This window comes from Theropithecus gelada, chromosome 7a (genome assembly GCF_003255815.1).
Source record: "Theropithecus gelada isolate Dixy chromosome 7a, Tgel_1.0, whole genome shotgun sequence".
Classification (NCBI taxonomy): Eukaryota; Metazoa; Chordata; class Mammalia; order Primates; family Cercopithecidae; genus Theropithecus; species Theropithecus gelada.
Window position 1 is genome coordinate 41106719 of NC_037674.1, and position 26994 is coordinate 41133712.

A 26994-nucleotide genomic window follows, 5' to 3' on the forward strand; every position below is an offset into this window, starting at 1 on the left:
TGGATGCATAAGAAACAAATATTAACAGAAAAACTCAAACATCTGATCACATCTAGTTTAACAGTTTGTTTTCATGGGTATGTGTAAGCTTGTAGTTGAGATTTTACATGCATTCATACAACCCAGTAATATTTTCTCCTAGTGCATGTGATGGGATTCAATATGAAACTAGATATTCATGGTGTTCTACAGAGAACAGCATAATGTCTAGATGCTCTGCCACCTGAATTAATTGGAAATACACAGCCAACAGAATTTTTTTTAGTGTGAGGGAGTGGACATATGGATGATAAACAAGTAAAATAAACTAAGATGTTAATTTCAGCATATGACAAATGCTGTAAAGGAAATAAACACGGCAAGTAATAGAGAGTGATTGTAAATAATAGTGGGCCCCCTTTAGTGAGGGAGAGTGGGGGAGGTCTCTTGGAGGATAATTTCAAATAGAGATCTGCAGAATGAGAAGGGAAACCACCCCATGGCCTTTGACAAGAATTTCTGGAAGGGGGAACAGCATTTGCAAAAGCTCAGAGCTGGAAAAGAGAGCTTGGCACATTAGAGGAAAGAATAAAGGCCAGTGTGGTTAGTAATAGGGAGAGGGGTTCAGAATACCACTGGAGAAGAGGGTGGGAGCTATTAGTTTGGTGCAAAAGTAATCGTGGTTTTTGCCATTACTTTTGCTTTTAATGGCAAAAATCGCGATTACTTTTGCATCAGATTATTATTCTGTGCATCAGATACAGAGTTTGGATTTTATTTTATTTTTATTTTTGAGACAAAGTCTCACTCTGTCGCCAGGCTGGAGTGCAGTGGCGCAATCTCGGCTCATTGCAACCTCCACCTCCTGGGTTCAAGCGATTCTCCTGCCTCAGCCTCCCAAGTAGCTGGGGTTACAGGTGCACGCCACCACACCCAGCTAATTTTTGTATTTTTAGTAGAGATGGGGGTTTCACTATGTTGGCCAGGATGGTCTTGATCTCTTGACCTTGTGATCTGCCCGCCTTGGCCTCCCAAAGTGCTGGGATTACAGGTGTGAGCCATCACACCCAGCCTGGATTTTATTTCAAGCTCAACAGGTGAATGAAGTAATGAGAGTCCGCCCTAGCTGCTGAGTAGAGAATGAATTGTAGGTGTGCAAGAGTGGAAGCAGGGAGTCCAGTTAGGAGGCTGTTGTGGGCTGTTTATATGTGTATGTATTTGTGAATGTTTTAAGACAGAATTATCTGGACTTGGTGTGAAGTGGATATGGAGGGTGAGAGAATCAGGAAAATCAAGGATGCTGCTGATCTTTTTGGCTTGAGCAGCAGGGTGGATGGTAGTGCCATCCACTGAGAAAGAATAATAAGTTTAGGGAGACTCAAGAGTTCCCACTTTGGAATAGTGAGTTTGGGTGCTTAGGTCACTTCCAAGTGGGTATATCTGGGAGGCAGTGGCACAAATGAGTCTGACGCGCAGGAACAAAGTCTGGGCTGGAAACAGAAAACTGTGAATCACCAACGAATGTATGATAATTAAAATCAAGAATTGGCTGTTGGGCCGGGCGCGGTGGCTCAAGCCTGTAATCCCAGCACTTTGGGAGGCCGAGACGGGCGGATCACTAGGTCAGGAGATCGAGACCATCCTGGCTAACAGGGTGAAACCCCGTCTAACTAAAAAATACAAAAAGCTAGCCGGGTGACGTGGCGGGCGCCTGTAGTCCCAGCTACTCGGGAGGCTGAGGCAGGAGAATGGCGTAAACCCAGGAGGCGGAGCTTGCAGTGAGCTGAGATCCGGCCACTGCACTTCAGCCCGGGGACAGAGCGAGACTCCGTCTCAAATAAAAAAAAAAAGGATTGGCTGTTGCTAATCTGAAAGAGAGATAGTCTGGTAGTAATCCCTCAAGAACCCCAACATTCATTCAGCAAACATTCATTGAACATCTTTGTATGAGGCCTGTGATAGGTCTGGCCTGTGATAGGTCTGAATAAAGCACAGTTCCAGCTCTCAAGGAGCTTATCTAATGGAGGAGGTGGAGTTAGTCTAGGTTTTGTGGGGCCCGATACTCACTAAGAAAAAGAATATAAAACTATTGCCACAAAATTAGGTGCAGGCCTTGGAAGGGATTTGTGTAGGAGAGTGATGAGCCCTGAAGCTTAAGCTTCATCATCTCCATGGTAAATCCTTCTCAGTGGGAAAGGCAGATAAGTCAAGCAGTAGTTTACACTGTCATGTGTAATGGTATAGGTAAATGCTGAGGGATTTAGTACTGCAGAGGGCCGACATCTCAGCAGACCAGAGGGTCAGGGAAGGCTTCCTAGGGGAGGGGATACTTAGGTGAATCTTGAAGGACAAGCAGGAATTCACTGGCTATAGAAGGGCTAGGGAGTCTCGTAGGCATGTGCAAAAACCAGAGAAATGAGAGGGCAAGAAGAGACTGTAGCCACCAGCTGCATACAGCTGTTGAGCCCTGGAAATGCAGCTAGTCCGATTCGTGATGTGCTATGAGTATAATATATACACTGGGTTTCAAAGGCTTAGTCTGAAAAAATGGATGTAAAATATTTGTAATATTAATTACATGTTGAAATTGTATTTCAGGCATATCAGGTTAAAGTGTAATTATTAAAATTAATTTCACGGCAGGGCACAGTGCCTCACTCCTGTAATTCCAGCACTTTGGGAGGCTGAGGTGGGTGGATCATCTGAGGTCAGGAGTTTGACACCAGCCTGGTCAACATGGTGAAACCTCGTCTCTACTAAGAATACAAAAATTAGCCGGGCGTGGTAGCAGGCGCCTGTAATCCCAGCTACTCGGGAGGCTGAGGCAGGAGAATCGCTTGAACCGGGGTGGCAGAGGTTCCGGTGAGCCGAGATCTCGCCACTGCACTCCAGCCTGGGTGACAGAGTGAGACTCCGTCTAAAAAAGTAAAAAAAAGTAATTTCACTTGTTTCTTTTACTTTTAAAAAATGTGGCTACTAAAAAATTAAAATTACATATATGGCTTGCATTATATTTCTATTGGACAATACTGGACTGCAAGTAAGCAGGAGGCTGCGCTAAGTTAAGGAGTTTGGGCTCTTACTGGGTGACAGTGGGGCTCCCAGTGTGTTGGGAGGGACATGATGTGCTTTGCTCAGAAACCCACTCTGGCTAAGGGGTGGTGAATGTACTGGAAGTGGAACAGATCAGAAGTCAGGAGGCTGTGTAGGACTGCAGGCAGGAGAGTGCAGAGACAAGGTGAAATGTGAGAACTCTCAGGAAGGAGGTCTGACAGCTAATTGGGTGTGGGCTGTGAGGGAGAGGGAGGAATTTGGGTAGACTTCTGGGTTTCCAGGATAGACAAATGGAGTGGATTGGGGTGTAATACTGTATTCAGTGAAGGGCTAAAGTGAAGTGTGTTCTATCTGAGAGAATCTGGGTGAAGTTAGGGCTCGGACAAGGGATTCAATAAATATTTGTTGAATAAATGTTTTTAAAAAATTTAAGACTAACATGTGTAGTTCAGGAAATGTGTTATGGATGGTTGAGAAGAGGAATTGCTGTATCAGTGGGAAATAGCAAATGGAGGTCAGGAGGACAAGCCATCTAGGGGCTACCATGTTTGCCACCTGAAGTTCCTATAAACAGCTGCAAAGGATCCCATTGCTCATCTTCAGCAAGAGGCATGAAGACATCCTCTTCTGTTACCTCAGCCTCTTGCTAATTGTAAGGAGAAGAAAGTGGGGGTAACTGGGCTGAAGAAAGAGCGGGGAGAATGTTGTGATGTGAGAGGTGAATGTGTTCGTGAAAAGGGCATATTCAGAAAGCACCTACTTGCCAGTGCTGTTACTCATAAGTGAACTCATGAGTAACAGCACTGGCAAGTAGGTGCTTTCTGAATATGCCCTTTTCAACATTTCGCCACACCCAAATGTTGAGGAACATTCATGTCCATTTGCCTGAAATGTCGAAATATGAAATAGAGCCACGAGGGAATATAGATTTGACCTCATTTCCTTATTCATGCTTGGGAAAATAAATGGGATTTAGTAAAACCAAATCAAAAGCACCAAAGGAAAAAAAAAAAGAAAAAACTGAAGGGAGATAAGATCAGGGTTCTAAACAAAAAGAAAAAAAAGAGAAGACAGGATTCTGTCACCATCTTTGTGAGTGTGGGTAAGTGATGGAATCATTCTACATCTCAGTTTTCTCATCTAGCAAAATAGCTACAATAATATGAGTGTTGTCTATTTCACAGAGTTAGTCATATTAAATAAGAAAATGGATGTGAAAGACTTCAGAAAGTTAAAAGTGCATTCTGAAATTAGCCATGAACGATGAATCCTTAGAAAGGTATTTTGGCTTGAATAAATCTGAATGGCAGAGAAACCATTAGGGGTGTGCACCATGGGGCAAAGATCAGTCTCTCCTACCCCTCGGTGTACAGAACCTTTCACCCCAGAGTGTAGACGGGACCCTCACAGTTCTTTCTTTGCCTCTAAAGAGAATTCTTGGCCAGGCGCAGTGGCTCATGCCTGTAATCCCAGCACTTTGGGAGGCCGAGGCGGGTGGATCACGAGGTCAGGAGATCGAGACCATCCCGACCAATATGGTGAAACCCGGTCTCTACTAAAAATACAAAAATTAGCTGGGCCTGGTGGTGCGCACCTGTAGTCCAGCTACTTGGGAGGCTGAGGCAGGAGAATCACTTGAACCCGGGAGGCAGAGGTTGCAGTGAGCCGAGATCGTGCCACTGCACTGCAGCCTGGTGACAAAGTGAGACTCTGACTCAAAAAAAAAAAAAAAGATAACTCTTTGGGTGAGGGTTAGATGTGAGAAATAGTGAGATGGCTGGGCCAATGGGGTCAGTGCTGTAGCCTCTTATATCCCAGTTAACTTATAGGCGTGTCATGAAAGAGTTGAGGGGATTTCTTAAAATGCACAGTGCCCGCTTCATATGCAGATTTGTTGTTTATACTCTGTTTCATTCATTTTTATGTTCATTCATTCATTTAGCAATGTGTATTCAAGCATTCAAACCTCCCCCAATCCTTCAAAGCTTACTCAAATTCTACCTACTTCAGAAAGCTTCCTTGCCCATCCTAGCATAGCACCTATCTATGCCTTTTATTTCAGAAACCACATTCTTCTTTGTCATGCATCTGTGTTATCACTGGCCTCAATTTCTTTCTGGACACAGAATCCATGTCCTAAGCATCTTTGTATCCCTAAAGCCACCAGAATAGCACCATATAAATAGTATAGCAGGTTCTCAGTAAATAAGAACTGAATGAATGAATAAGTTGAAGGGATGGGTGAGTGGCCCTAGATCAAGCAGTATTTTCTGTATTTTCTGAGCTGAACAAAGAAGGGAGTGCAGCAAGTTCAGTTCTTGTTTAGCCATGGAGGTTGGTGGGGTGAGGGAAGCAATGAGAAGGTAAAGATGATTACTCAGGGCAGTCATTTGTGATCCTGCTACTTAAAGATAACACTAAAGGCTGGATGTGCTGGCTCACACCTGTGATCCCATCACTTTGTAGGGGTGAAGCAGGAGGACTGCTTGACCCCAGGAGTTCGAGACCAGCCTGGACAGCATAGAGAGACCCAGTCTCTACAAAAAAACAAAAAAAGTAGCCAGTCACTCACACCTGTAATACCAGCATTTTGGAAGGCAGACGTGGGTGAGTCACTTGAGCACAGTTTGAGACCAGCTTGGGCAACATGGTGAAACCCCATCTCTACAAAAAATACAAAAACTAGCCGGGTGTCATAGTACATGCCTGTAGTCCCAGCTACTTGGGGGGCTGAGGTGGGAAGATGGCTTGAGCCCAAGAGGTCAAGGCCACAATGAGCCATGATCGTGCTACTCCACTCCAGCCTGGGCAACAGAGCAAAACTCTGTAAAAAAATAATAAGGCTGAGCGCAGTGGCTCATGCCTGTAATCCCAGCACTTTGGGAGGCCAAGGCGGGTGGATCAACTGAGGTCAGGAGTTCAAGACCAGCCTGGCCAACATGGTGAAACCCCATCTCTACTAAAAATACAAAATTTAGCCGGGTATGGTGGCAAACATCTGTGATCCCAGCTACTTGGGAGGCTGAGGCAGGAGAATCGCTTGAACCCAGGAGGGGAGGTTGCAGTGAGGTGATATTGCACCACTGCACTCCAGCCTGGGTGATAGAGACTCCATCTCAAAATAATAATAATAATAATAATAATAATAATAATCATAAAACAAAAGCACTAAAGGTCACTTGGGAGTGTCTACTCATTCAGGTCACCTTTACTGAGTACCTCCTGTGCTCAGTAAGACACTGTGCCACAAGGAAGGGAAACAGAGATGACTGTAAGTTCATTACATGGCAAAAAAAAAAAAAAAAGGTAGAGTCTACATGTAGCTGGTAGACCATGCAGTGAAAAGTTAAACAGCACTTTTTTTTGAAAAAAGTTCAAATAGTATTACAAGGCTGTGAGTGTAAAGTGGCAAGCCAGTGGTTCAGACAGTAAATACATAGGCTTAATGCTTCTTCATCTTAGATTGTCTAGGGCTATCCCGCTTCCCAGCTGGCTGCCCCATAGCTTTCCCAAAACACTAGCGCTTACCTGAGCACACAGCTGATTTTAGTATCACAGAATGTGCTCACTGTTATACAGCTTTCCAGGAGAGAAATATTGTAGTAAGCTGAAGGGAGGGTGGGAGGGGGCATGGAAAGGGCATTTGGGAAAGCTTCATACAAGAACTCACCCTGAATTTTATAAAAAATGGATAAGATTTGAGTAGAAAGAAAGGAACGGAGAAGGCATTTTAGGCAGGAGGAAAAGGCATGAACAAGGGAACAAGAGTTAGAATAGATTAAGTGTATTTAGAGGACAGTTAATTTTCATTTATTCATTCATTTAATAAATATTTATTGAGCTCTTGCTAAGTGCTGGGCAGTGTTCTCATGCTGGCCACACAGTGGTGAATAAAATAGTCTACCTTCAAGATGCTAGTGGGGCAGTCGACTTATTTCCCCAAATAAATTGGGGAAAGTGCTGTGAAGGAAAAGAACAGGGGTCTATAAAAGAATTATACATGGCTTCCCAGAGGAAGGTGACACTTAAGTGAAGACCAGAAGCCTGAGGAGGGAAAAAGCATTATGGACGGGGGGCGGGGGCCCTGTGATGAGGGTTTTGAGGTGGGTGAAGAGGATGGCACATTTCAGAAACCCAAAGACAGTTGGTGCCACTGGACTATGGTGAGTGGACACATTCGACTAGGGGTACTGCATTGCAGAGTGAAGCCAGATTATAGAAGGTCAGACTGGAGGGATGGACCATGTTGAAACATTTTCTGAGACCAGGTTATCTCTGAGTGCGTTTCTGTATTTCAACCTGAGGACTTTCATGGAGAGAGGGATGTAGGGAGAAAGTGAGGGTCTCGCCACAACATCTTGTGACTCCTCTCCCTGTTTGCAGCCGGGCGATGGGGCCATTGCGGTGGATGAGCTACAGGATAACAAGAAGCTGAAGGTGGGTGCTGTGTGGAGTCTGCACAGTGGGGACACTGCAGGGTCTCAGTGGATGGTCACAGACCTGGGGTATTGGGGCCCTGAGCTGGGGACCCTGGCTGTGCTCAGGCCTAGGAAGCTCCTGGGAGCGCTGCCAGGGTGAGGCAAGGGAGGAGAGGGCTCCTTTTCTGAGAACTCTCACCTCTAGATGGCCTTTGAGGAGGTGCTAGTTTGGGAGCTAAGTCTGAAATGTTATAGTCCGCTCTGCCATTAGCTTGCTGTGTGACCTTGGGCTTCAGATTCTGCATCTGTAAAATTACTGTTTGGACTAGATGAATTCAGGTCTGAGTGTACAGCCCAATACTGTATGATTGATATAAAAGCCGGATTACCTATGGCTTTGGAATGCCCCAGAACTAAGAGAAAGATAGCAGGGGAACTGGAGAGGGCAGGAGTCTGAGGTTTCTGAAAAACTGTGCCTTCGCTGTTTACAGACTATGAAGTATCTGCAAAGAATTATGGGGAACTTTGAAAGGAGTTCCAAACCTGAACCTAAAGAACCTCCCCCATCCAAAGAAAATCTCTAAACTTGTGGTGAAGTACTGTGGCACCACAGTCACTAGATGGCAGAAGAGTTCAGATCAGAGGGATGAGGGGGAAGAAAGGAGGGAGAAAGAAGAGGAGGAGGGAGGGAGGACTGAGCAAGTGTGGAAGCATTGTCTTTGGATGTTCCATTGTAAATCAGATGATATTTCTATATGTGTCACTATGAATAAGTGTCACATCTGTGTCTGTACAGTATCGGTGTGTGTGTATGTGTATACCTGTGAGGGTCTCTGAGCACGTGGGCAGAAAAGAAACAAACAAACTGAACTGGGAATCAGAAGACCACAGAAGACCTGGGTACCAGTCTGACTCTTTTATTTACTTCCCGCATGACCTTGGCTTAGGCACCTAGCTTCTTTGAGTTTTCCTTTCCCTTTCCATAGATGGGGATCACAGCTTTGCTTATCTCTGGGAGTGGAACAATGATAAAATGTGATAATATGGACTGTAAAGGGCTGTAGCCATGTGCAGTGGGTCTGTCTGTGTGGTGTGTGGGTGAGGGAGTGTTTCTGAGGGTATACCTGCAGGGATGTGCAAACCCTTGGTAACATGATATCCCTAATATACCAGGTTGCTCCCTGTGGAGACCTTGGGAAATTATTCAGTATATAGAACAAAATAGTCCTGGAAGAGCTGAGGGGAGGCTGAGAAAGAAAGTAGTGTAACTCTCCTGGTTGGAGGTGGAGGAAGAGGGGAGGTCAGGATAAGGCATCTGTGCTTTCTCCCTGATTTTTATGGGAAAGAGGCAAGGTTAGTGATGCCCTCGTGTGGTTCCTCCCCTGGCTTGGACAGGGACCCACTGAGGCCTGTGCGGCTCTCCTCTTGCTCAGCTCCCGTCCTTGCTGACCCGAGGGAGCAGCTCGACCTCTCTGCACAACAGCACCATCCGCAGCACCATCTACCAGCTTATGCTCCACAGCCTGGACCCCCTGAGGGAAGGTAAGCAAGGCCTCTCCAGACCTGTGTGGTCTGCCCCATCCACTCCTTCCCTCCTGCAGCTGGAGACGAACTGAGACCTGAAAATCCGAGAGGCAGCGAGGAGGGGGTGGGAAGAGAGAATAAGCAGAGGAAAGTAGTAAAAGTCAGACAGTCTGGGAAAGAGGGTAGAGACCAAGACAGGGGACTCACCAAGAGAGGGCAACAAGGAACACAGAGGCTAAGGTCCTTAGGTATCCACATCCCACTTCCCTGCCTCTGTCCCTCCCTGTAAAATGCAGGCGTTAACCTGCAGTTAGGCTATGAGTACCGTGTGCTCTGCACAGGTTTGGGTTGGGGCTGCCCTGTAAAGCCCACTGCCCAAGAGTCAGCCCCAGTGTTCCATGGAGAGTGTCTAGCCAGGCAGCTTGGCCCAGGCTGACTGGCCTGGGCTGCTTGCGGGGACACCTCTTGTAGGGTCCCAAAGCCCAGAAGTTCTTAGTGGCACTTCCTTTTGCTTTATATTCAACTCTGGAGTCCTAGGAAACCTGCTACCTCCTCCCCAAGTCAGGAATCCCAAAGGACACCCTGGAAACTGCCAGCACCCTTTTAAGGGTGACGAAGGTAAGAGCAGGATCCAAAGTACAGTGGGGGCTGTTGTCCAATTTGACAAATGGTGGCAGTGGCTGAGATTCTCACTGTCCACCTTACCAAATCCTGCCTTCTGCTTCTCTTCCCCCAAGAGCTGCCCCCAACCTGCATCTCAGACCCCTAAAGGGCACTCCTCAGCTACCCTCCTGCTCTCCTTGAGCTCCCCCATCTCTGGGGCTCTGGTGCAGAACCGGAACCCAGCCAGGAGGCCCATCAAGGAAAGGCTAGCCTTTGGGCAAAAGCCAAGGGCTTGGACTGCAGTTGGGCAGGAGGGCTGAGGGCTGAGCTGAATATGACACCACAGAATGATCCATTGAGTCCCAGGGAGCACTCTGACTGACCTTTCTGGCTCAAGGACAAATTTTGGGGGCTCAGAATTTTCTTTAGGCTCTGAAGTCCTTTTCAGAGACAATATTGGGTTGTCAGTTGTTTAAATAAAAAAAAAAAAAAAAAAACCAGCCAGACGCAGTGGCACACGCCTATAATCCTAGCATTTTTGGAGGCCAAGGGAGGTGGATTGCCTGAGCTCAGGAGTTCGAGACCAGCCTGGGCAGCACGGTGAAACCTTGTCTCTAATAAAATACAAAAAAATTAGCCGGGCTTGGTGGCAGGCGCCTGTAATCTCAGCTGCTTGGGAGGCTGAGATAGGAGAATCACTTGAACTCAGGAGGTGGAGGTTGTAGCGAGCCGAGATTGAGCCACTGCACTCCAGCCTAGGCTACAGAGTGAGACTCCATCTCAAACAAACAAACAAACAAACAAACAAACAAATAATTTTTAAAAAGGCTGGGCACAGTGGCTCACACCTGTAATCCCAGCACTTTGGGAGGCCAAGGTGGGTGGATCACGAGGTCAAGAAATCGAGACCATCCTGGGCAACATGGTAAAACCCTGTCTCTACTAAAAACACAAAGATTAGCTGGGCATGGTGGCACACACCTTTAGTCCCAGCTACTCGGGAGGCTGAGGCAGGAGAATCGCTTGAATCCGGGAGGCGGAGGTTGCAGTGAGCCGAGATCGTGCCACTGAGCTCTAGCCTGGGTGACAGAGTGAGACTCCATCTCTAAATAAATAAATAAATAAACCATACTGTGAAAAGCTGCATCAAAGACAAGTGATGAAACCTTCCTTAGGAATTCCTCAAGGTAAGAACAGAGGGAGAGAGAAAGGGAGAAAAAAATTAAGCTGCTAATGGAGCTGTTAGAAAAAAAGAGAGAGAAAAGAAAAAATAAAAAGCAATTCCTCAAGGTAAACCTCAGAAGACATTGTGAGAGAGGCCACCCCCAAATGTCAGCTCTAGAAAAATAGTACCTCGGGTTTGCAGAATGGAAGCTGCAGCCCCTGACAGCTTCTGGTGATGAATGCTGGGGGTGCTCTGGCCAGGGCCCCATGAGGAAAGCTGTATCTCTGGGTCATCAGTGGCTACTCCCAGAGGAATCACTGACTCTAGCAAAGTCTTGATGTAAAGACCTTCTCTTGGATGGGACTGGAGGGCCCCCAGCTGGGCACCTCCATGACCAACAGCCTCCAGCTGGCCTACTTGTCTTAACAGGATTACGTGATGTTCAGGCCAGGCTGAGGTCAGAGGAGACTGATGCTAAAGCGATGATCCGGCCATGCTGAGAGGGGAGAGGCAATGTGAGGAAACGAGTGCCCAGGAGCCAGCAGCAATCATCCCAGGGAGGGCAAGCATGTTGCTACATTGTCTCCAAGTGTCTACCGGGCATGGAATGGCTCTCACAGTGCATGACTGCAGATGTCCTCTGGGATTCAGTCATGCTCAAGAGCCCAGCCTGATTCTACACCCTGAGACGACATGCGGGAGGGGCAGGGACCATGCAGGGCGGTGATGGGGGCCTTTGTTCCCCAGGCTCTCTAGATGCACATTTGTGTTTTCATATGCTGTTTCCAGATGGCCGTGTAGATGTTTCCACTCTTTCCAGGTGTTCCAGCTCTTTCCACAGAGCTGATCTGTGGAAAAGACATTTCCTGGGGTCTGAATTCTCACCTTCCCTGTGAAGGGGCTTTTCCTCTCCAGGGTCCCATGCCTCTTCTGGTGATTTCACTTGGATGTGTGTGAGACAGGGTGGGGGAGACCCTGCAGCTGATCTGCTTTCCTCAGTAACATGGGAAGTGAGAGGCTAGGCTGTGATGAGGATGAGAAGGAAAGGGGGAAGCTTGTGTTTATGGCGAGCCCTTCCAGCAACAGTCAGCAGATATTCTCAGTGCCAACACCAGAACCAAGGGAGCCCTCCTGTGACAGCAGCTACACATTGCTCAACAGAAGACTTCAGGGTTTGATTAGTGCCAAGGGGGCACTGGGGTTGTCAGGACGAAGGTGTGTTGGCCCCCGACCTCTCAGTTCTGATGAGGACCCAGGCCCACCAGGCCACTTCGAGGGACCACACGTGTCATAGTGGTGGCTCTACCCATGGAGCTTATTGCAGAGCCAGCTGCAGCTGAACTCACTCTGAGAGTTTAGGAGACAGGAAGAGAGGAGGACATTCCAGACCCATTTATCTGTTTCCTACCTGTCCTGGAGCCAGGCAGAGGCTTTGATCCACCCAGCTTCCCAGATTGCATTTTCCAGCTTCTCCGTTTCCTCTCGGTCCATCTGTATTACGGACTAGATGATGTCCAGGGTTCCTTCTAACTCGGACCCTCTGGAAGGCTGGGCATCATCACTGTGGGGTTGCTTCCCAGGTGGGACAGCTGCTGTCAACTACTCTTGTCAATTTGTTTTCATCGTTGTTGTTGTTACAGCTAAAAGTTATATAGTGCTTTCTAGGTGCCAGACACTGTTTTGACCATATTCCTATATACATTCATTTACTCTGTCACCAACTCCGGAAGAGTTTACAGATGAAGAATCTGAAGTACAGAGAGCTTAAGGAATCACCCAGTTAGGTCCACAGCTATAGTGCAAGTGGCAGAACTAGGATTCAAACCCAGGTCATCAGGCTTCAGAATCCGTGCTAAAGTAACAATATGAGTGAGGCCACATTTGCAGCAGTAAAAGTGTTTTTATTTATTTTGTCTCATGGACCCTCATCACATCAGTCCCCTGAGGATATGATGGTATTGCCTTTTTAGAGAGGATGCTGAGGCTTAGTGACAGCACGCAGGCTTCCCAAAGTCACGCAGTGCTCATGGGGCACAGCCAGCCTAAATTCAGAATAGAGCCCATAGATCCCATGACACCACTTTGTTCTTCACTTGCACCACTGCCCTCACCCTCCCAGGCCACACAGCTGTGGGCTCCTTCGTCTCAGCCTTGTTCCTTCTTCCCTTCTCACCTTGAAATTATACACATAAAGCACTTGGCATGTTTCCTGGCACATAGTCCCTGGTGAAAGGGAGTTGCTGTCCCGTGTTTCTCACCTGGAAATCAGGGCAGCACAATTCTGTGCATGCTGCCCTGTGGGCCTCCAGCAAAGCATGTGCATAGGGATCTGAAGGAGGCCCTTCTCGGGCTCTTCTTGTGCCTCGGGTCAAAAAGGGTGTATCCGAGAGCTTGTTGGTGAACCATTTCCCCTTTTCCACTGGAGAGGGAAGGCTTATGAACATGGCCATCAGTCGTGCCCCTGGAGCTATAACAAAGCTTCTAGTAGATTCAAAGAAAGTAAGCTACAAAGATAATATTGTCCAAGGATGGCAAAAACATCTCCCTGCAATTATTTCTCCATTCCACGTCCATCACAGACATTACCAGTCAATCATGCTACTTTTCTACAAAGTTTGGGTCAGAGTCCTCCTCAATTCAGTATCCAAGCAGGCCATCACTTGAGCTTGCAAAGGAAATAAATCCTATTTCTTGGCCCTGAGTCCAACCATGTCATTTTACCAGAGAGGAAATAGGCCTTGAGAAGGGAAGTGACTTACCCTAGGTCACAGCCAGTCAGTGACAATGCAGAGAATGTAAACAGAACTTTGGGAATTAGGCACCACAACTAGGCCTCGCAGGATCAGAATCCAGATGTCACAACGCCCATGGCAGCCTTTTCCCATGCTCTGCAGCTGCCCTCTGGCTGCTCAGCTGACTGTCCTAACTGAAAGAGCATGGCAGGGACTATCCTATGATTCCAGGTAAGATGTATGTCCTGTCTCATTTGCAGTTTGCCTTGCCGAGGAGAAGGAGGAGGAGAGCTTGAATCAAGAGGCCAGAGCCCAACCCCAGGCCAAATCAGAAAGTAAACCAGAAGGTGAGGATGGCCAGAGCAGTGGGTTTTCTCCTGCCCCCCTCTCCCTGCTGTCAGTAGTGAGCTTGGCCTGGAGGTGGCAGCCAGCCAGGCCAGGGGCTGAGTCACATCTTTGGCCTCTGTGAGCCAGTCAGTTAGGGTGATGGTCGGGTGTTGCCCTGATCACCGCTCCACTCCAGACTCCTCCTTCCCAGGTACTGTCTTTCTGACATGGCTGCTGGTCTGAAAGTGGCCCCATACAGCTTCCTCTCCATTTTCCACAGCTGGGGTAGGCAAGGGAAGGCTAGGGTGTTGTTGAACTTCCACTTCTTTTTGCTGAATCTCATCCCAAATGAGACTATGGGGCTTTATTTCTTCTTCCTGCCTCTTCTGTACAAGGACAATGTTGCTCGTTATTGGTCTGAAATCAGCAACCCCAGTGAGGGAAGGCTACCAGGGGTCTGGTGTCACAGAAATCCGGTATCTGTGTGGCAGCTAGGACTGAGAAAGTGGGACAGCCACTGCCATGTGGGCTCTGCACGGCACACCAGGACTGCCTGATCCACTCAGCAAACCCTGGAGGGAGGTGGAACAGCAGTCATTCTTCCCATCCTATAAACAAGAGGCTCAGAGAGGTCAAATGACTTCCCAAAGCCACACAGCCAAGAAGTGAGAGAACCTGTTCCAAGTTTCCCTTCCCGTCAGTCCTGTTCCAAGCCTTCAAAAGCTGCTGCTTTTGGAATCAGCAGGATCTTTCCCAAAGGGTCATTCTCTGAGTGCTGGGAGCTTTGCCTTCTCTCTGTTCTGGCTGCCCAGCTGTTGGTAGCGTCCTTGGCCACAATAGCCAGGATGGAAATGTCTATGAATTATAGGGGAGCACGGATGGTCACTTGCCAACTGTCTTCTCATCTGCAGATAGGTCAGGGCAATAACAATTCACATCACCTTACTTTTCCTACCAACAAGAAATTCCCCCAAATAAACCTTCAGAAACCTTGTAGTCCAATAGCCCTGTAGCCACTTATGCCAGCTTCCCTTAGAACCTTGTCCACTCTTCTGATGTAACCCATGTTTATCCTTTAAAGATGAGGAGCCAGCCAAGCTCCCTGCGGTCACGGTCACACCAGCCCCTGCTCCAGACATCAAGGGAGATCAGAAGGAGAATCCAGGCGGTCAGGTAGGCACCCAGCCTTTGCACAGACGAAACTGGAGAGGTCTAGGGAAGGAACTCCTGACCAAAAATACATCCTCCCTGAAGGTCTGAAATCCTATTTGAGGTTAATATTACTCTTTCTCTTAAGGTCACTTCAAGTATTACTCTTTGGGGGTAAATATTACTCTTTCTCTGAAGATCACTTCAAAAATACAAATATCTCATGGGGCCAATTAACTCACTGGAACATCTTATATGAGTGAGCTAATATATTGACAATGTATTGTGAACTGTCACATGCTATAAGAACATAAGGAATAATTGTTAGTGGGTCTGTCAGCAACTAGGTGACAGTGAGACCAGGTAGCTCCAGAGCACTGGGAAGCTTGAAATGCAGGTGGGAGGGTTGCTGGGTGAAGGCTTTCGAACCTTCTGAGGCTCCTCATTGCCTACTGCACCTGGTCAGGCACCTCAGCCTTGTCTGCAGAGCTTTCCAAGTCCTGACACTGCCCTGTCTTTACAGCCTCATGGTCTCTTCTTCTACCATGTTCCAGCCAAACTGGATTTCTTGTCTCCATGTTTTTTTTCTTTTTCTTTTTTTTTTTTTTTTTGTATTTTTATTAGAGACAGGGTTTCACCTTGTTGGCCAGGATGGTCTCAATCTCCTGACCTCAGGTGATCCACCTGCCTCAGCTTCCCAAAGTGCTGGGATTACAGGCGTGAGCCACCATGCCCGGCCGTCTCCATGTTTTTCTACCTCCCAGCCTTGGCTCACATGGTTTCCTCTCCCTAGAACGCCTTTTCTCCTCCATTTTCATATATGCTCATCTTACCACGCACCCCCACCCCCCTCCCTGGCCCCGCCCCTGGCCAGTGTAAACACCTTTGTCATGTAGCTGCCTTGATCCACTCCAAATCTGAATGCCCCTGGTGCTCTGCACCTATCGCGGGGCTTTTACCAATTGTCTTCTTTGGATTCTGAGCCTACTAGGTGGTGAGGTTCCTGAAGGCAAGATCGAAGTCTGAGTCATCCCTGTCTCCTCTACAGAGGGGAGCAGAATGCCTGGTGCACAACTGGCTCAATATATGTTGAGTGACTGACAGTAAAAAACATCCCATTTGCAAGTTCCATCTCTTTTCTTCTCTCCATTCAATACCCAGAAAGCGCTTGATTATATCTCATCCTTAAACCAGCAACTTTGGGCTCAGCGTCTAAGACAGTTTCATGGTAACATGAGTAGGCCTATTACTGCTAGCTCAAGTAAAAGGGATTAAGAGGATACAGAGGTATCCCCTGGAATCCCAGGGCAGGAAGTAAGGCTTGATCTCATGAAGAGCTGGAACTAGGCCTGAGAAGGCATCTGTTACCCTGGTGGCTTCTCATTCCATGTCCTGCTCTCCCTCACATCCCTTCTCTGGGTACAGGCTCTATCATGGGCCTCTCTTGGCAGGCTGGCTTCATTTGTTCCCTTATGAGCACACACAACTCCAAGCCACTAACCCAATCCTGCAGTCCACAGGGGAATCAGTGACAGGTTTCCAGTCTTAAAAGAGAGAGAATCGGGCTGGGCGCGGTGGCTCACACCTATAATCTTTGCACTTTGGGAGGCCGAGGAGGCAGATCGCTTGAGGTCAGGAGTTCAAGACCATCCTGGCCAACATGGTGAAACCCCATCTCTACTAAAAATACAAAAATTAGCCGAGTGTGGTGGTGCATGCCTGTAATCCCAGCTACTTGGGAGGCTGAGGCAAGAGAATCACTTGAACTCTGGAGGCGGAGGTTGCAGTGAGCAGAAGTCGTACCACTGCACTCCAGCCTGGGTGACAGAGGAGACATCTCAAAAAAAAAAAAAAAAGGGAGAGAGAGAGAGAAAGAATCAGTTCAACCCAGCTCCTTGCAGGGATCCAGCTTTCATCCAACTGGCTATGGCTGGCTGACTTGACTCCAACACGGAAGAGGAAGCTACCTGCTCAGCTGGGGCTATTAGGAGTGACAGTCTTCAGAGAAGAGGGAGCCGAACAGGCAGACACTCCCATATTTATGGGTTTAAATGACTTGTCATCTCCTCTGGGAAGCATTCTCTACCTGATGGGGGTAGAAGGGAGAGGGCAGGAATGATTTCAGACTAAAATCTTCTCAATCCTCATTCTCAGTTCAAACCGCAGGCCTCACCAGTAGTATCTGATGTCTTCATTGGGGGTTCTCAACCCTGGTTGTATATTAGAATAATTTGGGGAAGTTAAAAAAAAAATGACCATGCCCCACCCTCAACCAATGAAGTCAGAATATCTGGGGTGGGTCCTTGGGCATCAATAGTTTAAAAAGCCTCCAGGTGATTTTAATGTGCAGCACAATTGAGAATCACTCAACATCCTTTGGGGGTTGCCAATATCATGACATTTGTTACAGACAACATATTTACTCCATGAACACACAGCCCAGGGCTCTTGCTCAAGGGATGGACCAGCATGTTGCTATAGGTTAGCTGGGTGCCTAATCTGAGGACACTCTGAATCAATGGCTTTTAATTTTATCTCTTCTTCTTCTTATTTTTTTGAGACCGAGTCTCACTCTGTCATTCAGGCTGCAGTGCAATGGCGTGATCTCAGCTCACTGCCTCTGTCTCCCGGGTTCAAGTGATTCTCCTGCCTCAGCCTCCTGAGTAGCTGGGATTACAGGCACGTACCACCACGCCCAGCTAATTTTTTTTATTTTTTTTATTTTTTTTTTATTTTTAGTAGAGACAGGGTTTCACTATGTTGGTCAGGCTGTTCTCAAACTCCTGACCTCATGATCTGCCCAACTTGGCCTCCCAAAGTGCTGAGATTACAGGCGTGAGCCACCGCACCCGGCCCAGCTCTTAAATTTTTTATGGGGGTATGGGATCTCACTATATTGCCCAGGCTAGCCTGGAACTCCTGGGCTCTAGCAATCCTACTGCCTCAGCTGCCTGAGTAGTTGAAACATAGGTATCTATGTCTGAGACCACACCCAGCTATCAATGGCTTTTAGGGTATGTGGAGATAGTCAGTTGTTCCCAAACAGTGGTCTAAAGGTGGATGTTTTAGGAACAACTGTGAGTATATTAAAATACAGATGCCTGGCTTCCAATCCTAGAGATTCTAATTCAGTTGGTCCAAGTGAGGTCAGAAAATCTGTATTTCTTTTTTTCTTTGAGATGGAGTCTTGCTCTGTCACCCAGACTGGAGTGCAGTGGCGCAATCTCGGCTCACTGCAACTTCTGCCTCCTGGGTTCAAGCAATTCTGCCTCAGCCTCCTGAGTAGCTGGGATTACAGGTGCCTGCCACTGTGCCCAGCTAATTTTTGTATTTTTAGTAGAGACAGAGTTTTAACATGTTGGCCGGGCTGGTCTCAAACTCCTGACCTCGTGATCCCCTGCATCGGCCTCCGAAAGTGTTGGGATTACAGGCATCAGCCACCGTGCCTGGCCTAAAAATCTGAATTTCTAATAAGCTCCTCAGGCTACCAGGTTTGGGAGCCAGACATCTCATTTGGACCTTTACCTGGTATTGGTAAAGCAGGATAGCTTGGTGGACCATTCGTATTCAAATCCCAACTTCATTACTTACAAACTACGTGGACCACAGGTGAGTTACTTAGTTCCTTTTACTCTAGTTTCTCCATCTGTAAGATGAGCATAATTCTATCCATATCATGAATTAATTGATTCATAAAACACAGTAAGTGCTCGCTATTATTATTAAACTACTTCGCATGGTGCCTGGCACATAAAAACCCTCAATAAATAGGCATTATCATCCTTATTTTATAGATACAAGGTAATAAAACAATTTAGGAGTTTTAGTAGACTCAGCAATGCATTGTGACCACCAAAGGCTATCATGCCATATTAAACAACATTAATGAAAGTATCGTATCTAAGACAAGGGAGGTGATAGTCCTGTTCCACTCCGTGCAGTGTTCTGTGTTCAGTTTTGGATGCCCTCCTTGTGGGATATACGCTAATTAAAATGAGTTTACCAGGATAGGGAGGAGGCGCTAGGCCATAGCATGTAGAAATGATATAAGGACCTGGGAATCTTTAACCCAGGAAAGACAGCTGTCTCATGGAAGACTGATGTTTTATAAGGCATCAAAGAGAAAACCTATACACGGGGGTAGAACTTTGATATAAATATGGACTTCAGAGGAATCAGAGGTGCCAAAGATGACAGAAGTTGCTTCAGGTGGTGAGTTTTACACCCCTGGAAATGATCAAATAAAAGCTGGACAGCCACTAGGTAGGAGTGTGGTCATGGGAATTCTGCTGAATTATCACACTAGTTTTCTCCTCATGCTTAAGTTTTCAGATACATTCTGAAAAGCACGCCAACAAAGAAAATGGGGGAGTATCAGAAGGAAAACAATCAGAGCAGCTACCACACATTAATCTGTTGGTTTTGGATTGCAGGAAGATGTGGCTGAGGCTGAGAGCACAGGTGAAATGACAGGCGAAGAGGGCGAAACTGCTGGTGAAGGTGAAACTGAAGAGAAAAGCGGAGGTGAAACTCAACCAGAAGGTGAAGGTGAAACTGGAACACAAGGAAAAGGAGAAGAACGTGAAAAAGAAAATGAAGCAGAAGGAAAAGGAGACAATGAAGGTGAAGGTGAGGGTGAAATCCACGCAGAAGATGGTGAAATGAAAGGTATTGAAGGTGAAACTGAAAGCCAGGAACTCAGTGCTGAAAATCATGGTGAAGCCAAAAGTGATGAGAAAGGTGTAGAAGATGGAGTGGGAAGTGATGGAGGGGATAACGAAGAGGAGGAAGAGGAGGAGGAGGAGGAAGAGGAGGAGGAGGAAGAGGAAGAGGAAGAAGAGGAAGAGGAGGAGGAGGGAAATGAAGAGCCTCTGTCCCTGCACTGGCCTGAAACCAGGCAGAAGCAGGCCATTTACCTCTTTCTCCTGCCCATCGTGTTCCCACTGTGGCTGACAGTCCCCGACGTCCGAAGGCAGGTGAGTGTGCCCCTCTGTATCTCAGACTCTTTATCCCCAGCAAGGCTGCGGGGTCTCTAGGCAGGGCTCACACTCAAGAGGAGGAAGAGGCCAGGGACAACCAGCTTAGCAGGGCTCCACCGTTGAGATCTGGGAAGGGACTGAAGCCTTGGAAGGGGATGATGTGCTTAGGGGACATACCACTGGGACTGGGAGACCCTGGACCTCAAATGTGCTTTATTTCCACCAGTATAAGCAGTATACACTAGTCCCTCTTTGACTCCTATCTCAGCTTCTTGATTTTAATTTGAGAATGATGCCACTAAATCTCCTCCATATTTCACAGGAGTATTCCCAAAACCCAGGGAAATCACTGGTATTTATACCCAACATTCTTATTTGCAAGGGGAGGTCTGACAAGAAAGGAATGGTACAAGGAGATTGCAAAAGCCAAACCAGATACCTAGATTGACCTGGTTCTAGGGCAAGCAAACAGCTTTCTTCCATCTGGTGACTGCTGTCTACCCTACTGGCTGCACTCCTCTACAGTTGTACCCCCCACCCCCATCCTTTTCCATCCATCTCAAGGTCCTCAGCCTGGAGAGAGAGCCCTCAGGTCAAATGTCTCCAGTTCCTCTCCATCACTCTTCCATTAGACCTTGTCACTGATTCTTGGGCTTGCTCAGAAGGGTCAAAGACGTTTAGCCTCTACAACTTACTTCTCATCCTTTTCAAACTTTCAAACAGGAGTCTAGGAAGTTTTTTGTTTTCACCTTCCTGGGATCTATCGTGTGGATAGCCATGTTCTCATACCTCATGGTGTGGTGGGCTCACCAGGTGAGTGAACAGCAGGAACGAAATCCTCTACCAGCAGGTCCCAAGGACACTTTCCTTCAGGATCAATTTCCGGTACTCAGGGAATCTCAAGGATCAAGTGAATTCGTGCTGTTTCTATGTTGCTTGTAAAGGCTTAAAGGTAGACTTTTTGTTCCAGTGAATGCAGTGCTTTTCAAGTGTGGCTTTTCTGTCATATCCTGTAGCATGGCATAGAAGGCCTTGGAATCCTGCCTGATTCCAGCTGACCATGGCTTATTAGCCTTATTTCCTGCTTTCTCCGCCATGTACCCATCCCTCTCACCTGGTGAAATCCTATGCACTCTGAGAGCCAGCTGTTTCGCCTGCTCTCTGGCATTCAATTAGTCTTCCTCTGAGTACCCATAGTGTTTCTGTTCTGCCTGGAATACTGCACTGTAATAATTGTTTACTAGCTTTCCTCTCTAAAAGGCTAAGGTTAGGGTCTATGTCATCCTGCTCATACTTCCACCTCCAGCCTCTTAGTTCCTGGCACACAACAAGTGTCCACATTCCTGGAAATAGAAATGCTGACACGAACAGCTCTTTGGAAGGGCAGTTCTTGTGGGAAGGTAGGGGTGTTAAGAGTTGGAATGACAGCGAGCAGCAGATCTGGTGTAGGTAACTTCTAGTCCAATTGTGAAAAGAAGAGCAACATGGTCCCCTGCAGCCAGGAGCAGGAGTCTTGCTTGCTCTTCCTCTCTGTGGCCATCTCAGTTGTAGGTCTGCCTATCACCCTTCCTCACTCAGGCTGAGGGGGTGTAGCTGAGCTCCTTAGAAGGCATTCTGTTTGCACGAAGTAGGATGTAGATAGTGGTTGGATGTGCCTCAGGTTTTTCACCTACTGTTGCCATGGTTTCTCATTACTGTTGCTGTTTACCAGGTTGGTGAAACAATAGGCATTTCTGAAGAGATTATGGGCCTGACAATCCTCGCAGCAGGAACATCAATTCCTGACCTCATCACCAGTGTGATTGTCGCTCGAAAAGGCCTGGGAGACATGGCTGTGTCAAGCTCTGTGGGCAGTAACATATTTGATATTACTGTGGGGTGAGTGGCAATGTTACTTCCTAAGGGGTGTTACATATGACTGAAACACTGCATTGGCTCTGTTCACTGGTTTTCTGCTTTATTCATTATACATAGAATAAAAGGGCATTTATATTGTTTCTGCAGAGCAACAAAATATCTTCCCTTCATTCATCATAGCCAGATGGGATAATAGAACTAAAATGCTGCCTGAAATGTAACTGACTGGAATTTACAGATAAATTGAAAACCAAAGTCCATTTCATTCTATTACCAAATACCATCAAATGCTCTGCTCACTGACTTTCAAGGCAGTGGAGGTGGGACTGGAAGGAGCAATGACTCAACTTCACTTCTTGGTACTACTCTTGCTCCTTTGTACGTGAACTCCTGCTAGCTCAGAGGCTCTAAACAGCATTTTGTATAACGTGCAAATGCCTTACCCTCCTGTACCCATCCTCTTACCCCATTCTCCCTACCTTGTCAGAAAGAGGGGCTATTTTCATTTCCCCAATCATGTTCTGAATTTAGGTGGTAGATTTGTTTCCTTAAATTTGAATCTGTGTATGTGTATTTGGGGTGAGGGGCAGGTAAAAAGGCAGCCCTCATCACTAAAGAATTAAAAGAAATGTAGGCCTTATAAAAATGTAGAGATTTAAGAGTACATATCACACTGGGGCTGGGTGTGGTGATGTGTGCCTGTAATTCCAGCATTTAAAAAAAAAAAAAAAAAAGCAACACATCAACCAATCTGAGTCATATAGAAGTCACGAAGTATACAGAAAATAAAAAAAAAGCTTAGACTCAGAATACTTCAGTTTTAACCTAAGCTCTTCTAGTTATTAGCTGCGAGTCCTTGGGCAAGTAATTTAATTTCCCTGAAACTTAGTTTCCTTGTCTGTGAAATGGGGCTAATAATTTCTGTTCACTTCATGGATTTTTTTTCTTGGTGGAAGAATACATACTTTGTAAACTGTAAAATACTATTTAAGTGTATGGGATTATTATAAACATTAAGGATATTCACATTGTTTCTTCAATCTTGCAGCTTGCCCGTTCCTTGGTTGCTTTTCTGTCTTATTAATGGATTACAGCCAGTTCCAGTCAGCAGCAATGGCTTGTTTTGTGCAATTGTTTTGCTTTTTCTCATGCTTCTGTTTGTGATCTCTTCAATTGCGTCATGTAAATGGAGAATGAACAAGATCCTGGGCTTCACAATGTTCCTCCTTTACTTTGTGTTCCTGATAATCAGTGTGATGTTAGAAGATCGAATCATATCCTGTCCTGTATCTGTCTGAGTCAAGTCACTCTTGCTCACAATGGACATGGATCAGAAGACCACGCAGAAGTTATTGTATCTCTTGTGACACTAATGAAAGAATGTATATGATCCTGGAAAGTGAACTGAGTGACCTAGGACCTCTGATGTGAATGTGATCTGAGACTAAGGTTTGTCCTTGGAAACATGTGCAGCTCATTGTGGATTAAGAACCTCACCTCTGGAGGGGTGGAGTTTCTACCCCTGACTCATGCAGACATTTATTACATGGAGGCAATAGAAGGACCCCTGGAGCCAGAGGGTTTTCTAAATGAGAGATAATTGGGGGCAAAGGTTGGGATAGGCGCAGCGGCTATAAGACAAGCTCCTATGCTCACTGTTCCCTGATCATTCCTGAAGGGCTGCTGGCCCAAAAGATGCAGCTGTGGTCTACATCTCAGCCTTCCCAACCTCTGCCCCAAACACATGCTGCAATTTTGTTGCCTCCTTTTCTGTTCAAAATGTGAGGTTCTATCAGGTTTGTAATCACTGTAGGTTCAGTTATTGGTGAGTTTAAGGATCCAAGGCTACAGAAAAAAAAGAAGTATAACAGGAATCAATGATCATCCCACGTTTTGTAGCCCACTGCATCTGGATATATACCAGTATTTTCTTGCTTTTTTTTTGAGACACAGTTTCGCTCTTGTTGCCCAGGCTGGAGTGCAATGGTGTGATCTCGGCTCACCGCAACCTTCACCTCCCGGGTTCAAGCGATTCTCCTGCCTCAGCCTGACTTCGTGATCTTCTTGCCTCGGCCTCCCAAAGTGCTGGGATTACAGGCGTGAGCCACCACGCCTGGCCTATACCAGTATTTTCTAGCTTAAAAGGAGGACTACCTTTAACTCTTATTGTTGCATTTCTGAAAAGTGAAATTTAAAAAGCAGCCTGAAAAATAAAAATTTGTAATTTGCCCTTGAACTGGAAGGAGTGGAGATTAGGGAAGTAAAACTACTCTAGAGGCCATTTAAAAGTATGTATTTATTAGAACATCCAAATTCATGTAGTCTCCATCAGTGGTCACCTTGAGGGATTAGACATTCTAATGGAATGTCCTGGTTTCACCCTCCAGCATGTTCTCACTCAACAATGACAGCTGAGTGGAGTGGGAAGGGAAGTCATTCTAAAGAGTCCAAAGTCAGTAGTGCCACATCTGGTTTATAAAGTAAGAGATCCAGTGGGGCAATACTATTTTTGTATGTCAACCTAGATAGGATTATAAAGCAAGACTGATTTCTTCTGTGGTTTATGAATGGACCTTAAGGTAGTTACAAACAGGAAATTCCAAGAATGCATAACACAATGACAACATGGTGAAAAAAGTGCAGTACTACTTCCAAGGTAGCTAGTGTAAAGGACACTTGAGTTTTTAAAAATGTGGTTAAATATTTTATGTGGAATTTGATGAGTTTGTATGTTAAATATCACTGCTTGCTGCTTTTACTAGAACCAAGTTAAGGGACACATTAGAAACAGAACAGTTTAATATCACTGACTGCAGAGCAAAATGAGCTCGGGTGACTGCATATTATGATGGTAAATATGGCTTTAATTACAAACATGAGGAATGATTCACTGAAGATGAGAAGATGAAAAGGACGGATGTGATGTGAAAAACCCAAACATTTTGGCACTGAACGATGGCTAAGGTGTTCCAAATATTCCATCTTTTAAGATGAACTGCTTAATTAATTGCCTCGCTACCCCAGGATTCCCATTCTTTGGAAATAATTTTTATTAAATTTCAATAAACTGTGAATCCCAATGGTATTTTACTTTACAACATGGATGGGCTCATCCTTATCTTTAGGTCATTTGGTCAGAATCCTCCCGAGAAGACTGATGAAGAGTATGGAATCATGTTCCAATTCTATATTCTTAATTATCCTTATTCCTGATGCTACTGCATTGCTGGGTTTCCATAGCCATGGCCTAAGAACAGGAGGAGAAGGCAATGCCTGTGGGAGGGAGGTCCCTATACCAAAATTCTGGACGCTGACCTGGTGTCTACAGCCCATTCCAGTTAACCTCGGGGATGCCACCTCCTCATCCACAGCCTGGGATCTGATGCTCTTCCTCAGACTGAGTAAGGAGTGATGGACCGTAAAATGCTGTGTAATGATAAATGGCTGAAATATCCATTTAATGATAAAAACCAACTCTAATAATCTGACATCCTTTTCCCAATTTGCTGAATTTCTGGCATACCCCTTTGCCTAGAAAGGAAGTTCTGATCACTTCACAGTGTTACGGAAAAGGACAAGTACGAAAAATGAAAGCTGAGTCTTGATGGATGAGTAGGAATTCATTGGGGGAGAGACAGAGATTACTTTGGGGAGATGGAAAACTTGCGTAACTTTTAAAAGACTAATTGGTTATACCTGGAAATTAAAATTTTTGGTCACACATTTACAAACCTACTGTAATATTAAAATCATGCTGTTTTAGAGGTAAAGTACCATTTAAAAGTGTCAAGATAATATTGAGATGGTCCTCTCACTTTATAGGCAGAATATTCTGTATGTAGTTACTTGTGACAAATTCTAGGTTGTTCATTCAGCCTGGAAAGTCTGAACTGTCCCACATGGGTATCTGAATTAGAAGTCAGTGGCTACATGGATGACTTCAACTCCCTTAGGCTGCACTTCCTTGATAGCCCTGGTAATAGGTTTGGGCCAGATTTCTGAATTCTTCCTAATTTAATGGGTTACGATTCTATATAGTACCAGAAAAAAGAGATGTATTCCAAATTTTTCAAACGGTTATGTGTTTAAATGTTTTTTTTTTTTTTTTTTTTTTAAATTATTTATTTTAAAGAGACAGGGCCTTGCCCTGTCACCCAGGCTGAAGTGCAGTGACATGAACATGGCTCACTGTAGCCTCACCTTTTGGGCTCAAGCAATCCTCCCGCCTCAGCCCCCCAAGTAGCTGGGACTACAGAAGTGCACCACCACACCCAGCTAATTTTTGCATTTTTTTTTATAGAGATAGGGTTTTGCCCTGTTGCCCAGGCTGATCTCGAACTCCTGAGCTCAGGCAATCCGCCCTCCTCGGCTTCCTAAAGTGCTGAGATTACAGGCCTGAGCCACTGTACCCAGCCAAAATGGTTACTATATATTTTGAACATTATATTGCACTGTCATCAATAGATTTGAAAATGGTTTTACCAAATTACAGGCTTAGTCTTTTATAGCTGCCTATATCAATATTATTTACAGATTGAGTACCAAAGGGGGCAGGAATTGGAATGTATTATCTAGAGCACAGCCTGGTAAATAATCAGGAAGAATTGGTTGGCCTTATGTGCCAATGAATACTCTTTGTTCTGACTCTTTTTGGTGGGAGGGTCCTCCAGCAGTGCAGCTTGCAACATGTACGGGGACTGGACGCTATGAAAGGTGTAATGAGAGGGCTCATGAGCAGAGCTGCCTATCCTTGGGGGTTCACTAAAGCCTACAGGACATCCTGGCCCAAGTCTGCCTGCACAACTAAAGGCACACTTCTGGTCTTTAGGCCCTTCGCTGTATGAGCAAGCAAAACCTGGAGAATTTAACTTGCAGAAAATCCACCAGTTGCTGCAATAGTTTTATCATACTACTACATTTGAAAAGAAAATCTTTAAATAGTAAAGGAGGGAGCCGTCCAAATGAACAGGAACTGTGGAAAGACAGCAATAACTTTATCAGAAGAATCTATGACCATCTCAGACTACAAGCACATGCGCAGACTTTTGTAATCAAAGATGAAAATTCTTCAATTTGTGTACTGCTAATTTTGTTAAGAAAAATAAGCCAGCAAATATGCTTACTTTGAGGCCAAAGGAGCAAGGTAGTATGAGGATGTTAAGACACCAAGTACTGAGGATATTAAGGTAAACTGGTATGCAGCTGCT

General features: G+C 45.9%; 1 protein-coding gene across 3 annotated transcripts in view; it reads left to right on the forward strand.

The window, feature by feature from the left end:
• Window positions 1-25275, forward strand: part of SLC24A1 (solute carrier family 24 member 1) — a 45092-nt gene extending 19817 nt beyond the window's left edge. For 2 of the 3 annotated variants that reach the window (XM_025390376.1, XM_025390375.1), the window contains 8 exons: window positions 7417-7470; window positions 8885-8993; window positions 13736-13822; window positions 14884-14975; window positions 19385-19927; window positions 20654-20743; window positions 21642-21808; window positions 22836-25275. In XM_025390376.1, coding sequence (XP_025246161.1) covers window positions 7417-7470; window positions 8885-8993; window positions 13736-13822; window positions 14884-14975; window positions 19385-19927; window positions 20654-20743; window positions 21642-21808; window positions 22836-23085 — 1392 coding nt within the window. In that variant the 3' untranslated portion in view covers window positions 23086-25275. Of the gene's footprint in view, window positions 1-7416; window positions 7471-8884; window positions 8994-12220; window positions 12324-13735; window positions 13823-14883; window positions 14976-19384; window positions 19928-20653; window positions 20744-21641; window positions 21809-22835 lie in introns of those variants that run through there. The other variant, XM_025390377.1, reaches the window with a different exon arrangement.
• Window positions 25276-26994: the final 1719 nt, after the last annotated feature.